The sequence below is a fragment of the Pteropus vampyrus genome, unplaced genomic scaffold (genome assembly GCF_000151845.1).
Source record: "Pteropus vampyrus isolate Shadow unplaced genomic scaffold, Pvam_2.0 Scaffold48, whole genome shotgun sequence".
NCBI classification, from domain to species: domain Eukaryota; kingdom Metazoa; phylum Chordata; class Mammalia; order Chiroptera; family Pteropodidae; genus Pteropus; species Pteropus vampyrus.
Window position 1 is genome coordinate 2519674 of NW_011888829.1, and position 8234 is coordinate 2527907.

The following is an 8234-nucleotide window of genomic DNA, read 5'->3' on the forward strand; positions in this document are numbered from 1 at the left end:
TATAAACACATCCATCCACAAATATGTATCTATATATTGTAACTGCCTTTTCTCATTAATAATCTTATGTCTGTACTTGTCGATCTTCATTCTTTTTTAAGTCGGTGCATAGATTTCCATCGCACGGATGTGTCATAATTATTCATTATCTCATTTATGCATAGGTTCCCATGTTATTTCTTCATAGTTTACAGTGGGACACTGAACATCATGCACACTACACCTCTGTGTAGTGTTATAGCCATTCAACATGGTCATTGAGCTCTTTTATGTTCTATGTACTGTACAAGTCAAGGTCCCAGATTCTTTGAAGTTACATTCTAGTGGAGGATTTACTAGGTCAGATATGAGTAATGCCATAGAAGCAAAAAACAGGGAAAGAGAGTGATGAAGGTGGTCTGCTATACAGGGTGGTGGGGAGGATCTCTACAATAGAGCAGGGACATGTGGGAGTGACTATAGACTTCTGTCTGAGGGAACAGCAGAATTTCAAAGAGGATGTGGATAATTTTTAGGTCAAAGGGTGTACGTATTTTAAGTTATGATGAATCTCGTCCAATTGTCTTTATTTTTTAAAAAATTGTATACTCCCTGATGTAACATATTAACACATTCTTAAAGAAGCATCTTGTTTCTTTTCATCATCAAACTGGATAGTAACCATGTCTTTTAAATCTTTTTTGATATGGTAGACAATTTTCTTAATTTGCAGTTTGTCCATTTTGGTCAGGCTGAGCATCTTTCATTTATTATTCATTTCTATGTGTTTTTGGTAAATTATTTGTGTGATTTGCAATCTTTCTATAGACCATCAGCCATTATCCTACAAATATTTTCTTCCTTGTGGTTTGCTTTTTGATTTTGCTATCAAAATTTTTGGCATACATATTTTAAAACTTTTACGCAGTCAATTTACCAATTATTTTCATTCAAGGAGTTTTGTGTCACTCTTAATGGCCTTCATCTCTTGTTCATCCATATTTCTAAAGCACTGAAAGTTCAAAGGCTTTTAATGTTTCATCTAACTTACAGTTAAGGCCGGAGGTAAGATCCAGCTTTAAAAAGCAACAAAACAATGTCTAGCTGGTTGTTCATGGGCCATTAATCATCCTTTTGTCTGGCCCCTCTCAACTGATTCGCCATGCTCATATTATAATAAATCAGATTTCCATAGATACTTGGATCTGTTTTGTGACCCATTGTTTTACTCACCTATTTTGGCACCAATATCACATTGTTAATGACTAGAACTTTGTTTAATGCCTTTTAGGTTAATAACCTCTGGCAGACTCTCCACCCCCACGTTTTCATAAGTTTCCTCTTTTTTCCTACATTTTTTTTTCAAATTAATTTTAGAATAGATTTTTCTCCCAAATCGATTCAAAAATCCTACTGGGACTTTGAGAAGCTATTAGAATTACATATTACTTTGGCAAGAACTATACTTTAAAATAAAAAAAAAATACTGCAATTTCCATCTAAGAAGTAAATTTGTTCAAATTTTCATGTCCTTCAATATTTACAACTTTCTTCATGTCTTATACATTTAAGAACTTCCTACTATTTTTTTTTTGTTGTTGTTGCCCATGAGCTGTGTCCTACAAATTTAACATTGTTGTATTTTCATCACATTCAATGTATTTAGTTTTGAGACTTCCTTGTCTCATGGATTGTTTAAGTTTTTGGAGATTTTGCTGTTATCTTTTTTGTTATTTCTAGCTTGATACCATTTTAGTCAGAGAATCTAGTCTACGATTTTAACTCTTTAAAAATCTCTCAAGGTTCATCTTATGGCCCAGAACATGGTCTACCTTGGTAAATGTTCAGTGGGCAAGAAAAAAAGACTGTGTCCTGTTGTTGAGTGGTGTGTTCTATCAGTGTCAGATTCTGTTGGTTGATGGTATCATATAGTTTTTCTATATTCCTGATGATTTTGTATCTAGTAGTTGTATCAATTGTTGAGAGAGGGGTACTGAAGTCTCCAACTATGTGGATTTCTCCTTTCAATTTTTACTAAATGTATTTTGAAGCTCTTTTGTTTGATACATAAACCTTTATGATTGTTGTGTTGAACAGAACATTTTATTAATATGCAATATCCGTCTTTGTCCTAGGTCTGGGCTAATTTTTAGAAGTAGAGATAATCGGGTATCTTTTCTTTTTGATAGAGTGTATCTGGAGTGAGGCCTGGAAATTTGCATTTTAACACACTTCCTGGATTATTTTTATAATCAGGTGTTATTCAGAATTCTTGCTTGTAAACGATATAAATTGACTTTGGTTATCTTAGGCAGAAAGGAGTTTATTTGAAGAATATCCAGTAACACTTACTGGATTGTTGGAGTCTTAAGAAGCAGAACCCTAAACACCGCTAGGGAAGCCAAAAAGACAAAGCAGTTGTTCTCCCCGATCCTAGCTGGTGGAACAGTTTATGTGCTAAACTCAACCCATCAGGGTCCCACATGACCTAGGACTTTGAACCTGGTGCAAAGGATGTGAGCTAGGGCTAGTTAGAATTCATTTTGGTGGTGGCGAGAATTTTGGTGTCAGTAACAGAGTGGTAGCAATGGCAGAATCTACACACATGCCTAACTATGGCATGATTTGGTCACAATTCTGGCTGCCTAGTCTCTTTGGGTTTACACTCTTTTCTGAACGTTTTCTCTCATCAATCTATCCATCCACACATATAAACGTATATGTTTAGAGTTATATATTTATACAAACTCCTGTTGGGGGAAAACTTATTTTGAGAAATAAAATCAGAATATAGTACCTATTATTTGCTGGTCAACTATAAAATAGTTAACGATGCTAATATCATGGGTTCTCTTGCATGACAAGTGGAATTATCTACTGTTCTGGAAGGAAGTAGGTCCTACACAAGGATGGACTTTCAATATCTTAGGGGGAACCTAAGTGGTGGTGAAAGTACTACACTGTGTGTCAGGGACCTGTATGTGACTTTGGACAAGTAGTCACTTTGCTCTGACTCTAGGCTCATCTGTAAAGTGAGGAGGTTGGCCTAGACCAGATGGTTTCTAGGCCTCTCCAAACTGCAATATTCTGTAACTCTAGAATACTGTTGTTCCTTAACCACTTCAGTTAACCATTTTTGTGAGGTCAGTTGACAACTACCAAGAGCCTGGCTTTTTGCTAACTTTGGACGCAGTCCTGGGGAAACTCATATGTGAGATGGAGTGTCTGAACTAGCCATTATTAGGGTGAGAAGATCCATGTATACAGTGTGGCAGAAATCCATTCTTACTGTGGAAAAACGGTCATCGAACAGAAAGTTTTGATTGTTACACATGAAGATAATGAATAGACGAGCATGTTATCTTTTCAGAGACTCTTAGTACATCGCTTCCAAAAAAACTTTCTCCTGGTTCATCTTATCAGCACTGAAGAGGGAAAATGGATGTTTGGCAGAGAGGGTATTGCATGAAATAAGAGGGTCTGGAGTTAAGCTGAACTGGTATGAGAGGGGGTGGGAAAGCAGGCAGACCTCCCATCTTCCCCATTACTCTGGAGATGCCTGAAGGGGTGTGTGCAGACAGATGCCTCAGGTGGCCAGCGCATGGTAATACCAGTCCCAATTCATGGAGGAATCCCACAACATGCCTACGGCAGCCTGGCCCAAATACAAAATAGATCTAAGATGTCGAGAATGCACAGTTTACAGAGTGGCTGCAAAGCATCTTCATTTATGGATTTGGTGTGGTGAATCCTTATTTTCCCTGTGACAAAAGGATAAGTTTAGAAGTGAAAGGGATATAATAAATTGTCATTCTTTGTGACTTGCAGGTTCTCATGAGCACATCATTGCTGGGGGCCCTGTGTCTTTTCTCATCTGTCTGTGTCATATGTGCCATTTCTGCATTCACTCTTCCCATTGAGACCAAAGGACGGGCCCTACAGGTAAGTGATGTAGAGATCTCTTAAGTATTCTCAACTACCACCTTTTGAACAAAGGAAATGAACTCGGGGAGAGTACGGAAATCCTTTTAAGCAGACATGATATTCAAGTGTGTGCTAACGTCCGTTTAGTGTGTTCCAACAGAAAAACTAGGGGTATCCATTTTCCCGCATGAACTTTGAGCAGCACCAAAATTAAAGTAACCAATTACCCATTTCAATCCTCTGCTTCCTGTTAAAGTTGTAACTTGATAAGGAGACTAGAGTTAATGACAGAGGCCTCAGCATTCTACCCTTCCCACTTTTCCATCTGGATGTGAGCACTGCCACGGATACAGGTGGCTTCAGTGCTGTACCAGCTGTCAGTCAGCAGACACTGACTGCTTACTGCTTACTGTTTTGGAAAGTACAGAAAAAAAGAAGGACCCCAAAGTGTAAGGTATGCTCCTAGGAGCAAAGGATGTAGAAGACGAGGCCTCTTCTAGCCACACCCTTATCACTGAAGTTTTCCTGTCCTAAACTAAAAGCTTGCTGCTAGTATGTAAGGGTGTGTACGTGTGTGCATGGGGGAGGGGGAGAGCAGTTAGGGTTAGGTATAGTTTGGTTGGTTTCAAGCTGCCACCTCTAAATGAGGCTGTGGAGAGTCATGATGCTTCTTGGCTGAATATGACTTGCCCTCTGTCCCATATCCTATTCATGGTAAACCATAGACACATACTGGTATTGATGTTGGTACAGATGCATTTTACTCTAAGTAGCTGTAAGGAAGGCACTACTGAGTAAAGGAAAAAAAAACAAACCAGTCTTGATTTTTTTCTCAGATCCAAAATGTGCTATTCTATTTTTTAAAAATCCTAGCTTATCTTTAAAATAATGTGCATTTTAATCACAGATTGGATAATCTCTCATGTAATTACGAATTTAGGGATTTGTTTAGATTCCATACTTGGAAAGGTGATCCATTCATGGAATGCCTAAAGCCAGAGACTGAACCAGATGATTCATACGATTCCTTTTAATATTATGTAAAGGGATTGGCACACCCTTCATACAAATGAGGAAACTAAGGCAAAGTTGAGGAACCTGTATAATGGAACATGCTAGTATGTAGTGGAACTGGAATTTAAATCAGATTGCAAAATTAAGTGGTGCTTAATCTTATGCCAATCTCCCATGCTTATTTAGTAGCAGTACACATTAAAGGGAACAGATTATAATATGCCCTGTAGGTGTCCAAGTCAAGTCATATTCAATTAAAAAGGACCGTTCCTTCTTCTGTTGACTGGGACTTGGTTTTAGCATTGTGGCGAAATAATTTGACATGCCTATTTATAGGCATTTTAAATGTAATTTCCTTACAACTTTAACATGTATGTTAAATAAATGCAATTGTGTGGGCACAAAGTCCTTGTCAGCGCTGCCACTCAATGGCTATATAGTATGTCATTGGGCAAATCTTAAGAGTGTGTATCTCAGTGTTGTGAGCACTTAATGTATGAACCTATCTAGTGACTGAAACTATAAGGCTTCTAGAAATGTTTAAAACATGACAAAAAACTAAGTTCCTTCCAACAACATAGACACAGCATCCCAATGATTTGGATGAGCCAACCTGGTTTAATAGTGGTGATTCTCTTTTAGAATTACTCTACGAAACTCATTTTATTCAGACGGGTGTCAGATAGTTTACTTCTAGGAGTTTTATGGTTTCAGGCCTGACATCTGTCTTTAACCCATTTTGAGTTTATTTTTGTATATGGGTTAAGAGTGGTCTGGTTTTCCAAACACCACTGAAGAGACTGTTGTTACTCCAGTGTATTTTTTTTTACCTCTTTTCATAGATTAGTTGACCATATAAGTGAGGGTTTCTGGCTCTCTGTCTGTTTTTGTGCCAGTACCGTGCCATCTCGATTACTAAAGCTTTGCAGTATAGTGTGAGATTCAGGGAGTGTTATACCTCCAACTTTGTTCTTTTTCAAGACTGTTTTGGCTATATGAGGTCTTTTGTGGTTCCATATAAATTTTAGGGTTATTTGTTCTAGTTCCGACATTGGTATTTTGGTGAGTATTGCACTGAGACTATAGATTGCTCTGGGTAATATGGTCATTTTAACAATACTAATCCTTCCTATCCATGAGCACAGTATATCCTTTCATTTATTTGTGTCCTCTTAAGTTTATTCCTAGGTATTTTATTCTTTTTGATGCAATTGTGAATGGGACTGTTTTCTTTCTCTCTCCTAACTGTTTAGTGTACAGGGACGTGACAGATTTCTGTATATTAATTTTGTATCCGGCTACTTTACCAAATTCTTTTATTCTATTTTTTGGTGGATTCTTTAGGGAACAACCTGATAAACTAAAAAATTCTTTTAAGTGGTTATTTATGTGATTGTTTCCTGAATGATGTCTACATTACACTAGAATAACTGAATTATAAAGCTATCATTGCATTGTCAGGTACACAAAGGTAAATTCCTTACAAGTTTATTAATGATTAATGAGCTGTCCATTACGAGTTTCTAGGGCCAGACAGCTGAGTGTGAATCGGACTCTTTTAATTAAATGTATTAATCTATTCTTTCTTTTTCCAGCAAATTAAATGAAAACCTGCAAGCCGATGTTTACCAGAGAAGAAAAATTGCATTTTATCTTCATAAAGAGCTGTGGTATATTTTTAAAAATCTGGTTTTATCTCTGTATGCTACTTGGTAATTAAGGCACACAAGGATAAAGTGGGTTAACTGTATACTGATCTCTTCCTAAGAGCCAATGTTAGAGAACTTTTGTAAAATATACTTTAAGATTGGAAAGGTATGTAAGACAGGTAGGAGAAAGGTGGCTTGTCTTCCTTGACATCAATTCTGTTAATCTTTAAATGAATGATTATTCTCAGATCAAACATATACTTGATATTCTCCCATGAGGCCTATATTAAAGGTTAGACTGAAATTTTGTAGCTAAAACAAGAACTTGGGGTGATAACATTAAGGCTTTCAAAACAGTCATCACATTCACAATATAAATTAGCATAGTTATTTAAATTATAGCCTCCACAGTTTATTAATGAAAATTGCTTATAAAATATGCAATATGCTTAAATTAGTATGAGTCTTATTTATAATTACCAAGAAGCTGGGGAGAATTTTTTCCTTGGCATTGTTTCTACTCTAATTTCATTAACTTACAGGGGAATCTTTGATTCCCATGACATGATAAAAAAAAATTAAGAGTGCAGCAAGCCCTTGTAATTATTTGCCCTCTGTTGAACAAGTACTGCAGGCATGATCTCACGCATGTGAACGCCACAGTGTACCAGGTGAGGGACCCTGTGGAAACACCCAGGACTTATTGTGGACCCCAAGGTGGGGCTCACCTGCTCTTACCCCCATTCCGCAGTGGAAAAAAGAACACTACAACCACAACACTAGCAAACTGTGTGTATGAGAGAGTTTATACCTATTTCAATAAGGGTGCAAATCACTCCTGGCCCAGATGGCTTTTCTCTAGAGGGCCAGACAGTAAATAGTCTAAGCTTTGTGAACTACATATAATGTCACTCCTCCACCCGTGCCTGAACAAGCCTTTAAAAATGTAAAAAAAAAACCTTAGCTCTGAAGCTGCATGAAAGCAGGCCATAGGATGAATTTGGCCAATTGGGTATAGTTTTGTTGAAATAAATACTAGGCCTAAGACAAAAACCATTCCTGCCTGGGGTGCCACGTCACCAAACCGAAACTTAAATGCCCCTGTATGTGCTCTGCTTGACCAAAAGTGCACCATAACCAGCTCTGTGCTTGCTTCCTTATTTATCTTTCTCTCCCATGTTGCAGTTCTCTGGACCCTTGGAAAAGCAGACTGCCTGCTTCAGTGTTAAATCAAGACAATTTAGTTGATAAAAACAAACTTTTAAAATCATTTTTAACAGATCTTGGCAACAAGGATGGGATCCAGAGCTGACTGCTAACGGCCTGCGGGATGAGACACACAGGTGAGGAACCCTTTGAGTTCACTGTTCCTCTCATCGAAACCGAGGGCCGTGGGTAAGTCACTCTCGGATTTGAGCTTCACTCCCGAGTATACCTCTCCAATCCAAACACTATTTAAAAAATATACTGTTCCCAGACAGGTTCAGGGGTCCTTAAAAACTATATTGGGAGTCCACAACAAGTGGTAGCTGTTAGAGAATTCATAGAGCCGTGAGGTAAGTCCATAGCATAAACTAGATCAGACTATTAAAAGCCATTTAAGATATCTAGCACTAAAGATATCTTTCCACGAAAGAAATAATTGATCTATTGCTAATAGGAATCTCA

The 8234-nt window shown here is 37.6% G+C and overlaps 1 protein-coding gene across 1 annotated transcript in view; it reads left to right on the forward strand.

Moving 5' to 3' along the window:
- The window catches only part of SVOPL (SVOP like), a 44606-nt gene extending 39107 nt beyond the window's left edge, over positions 1-5499 (forward strand). Inside the window, exon 12 of the mRNA XM_023530267.1 lies at positions 3808-5499. Within this exon, the coding sequence (XP_023386035.1) occupies positions 3808-3945 (138 nt within the window). The 3' untranslated portion in view covers positions 3946-5499. The remainder of the gene's footprint in view (positions 1-3807) is intronic.
- The last annotated feature ends 2735 nt before the right edge of the window (positions 5500-8234 follow it).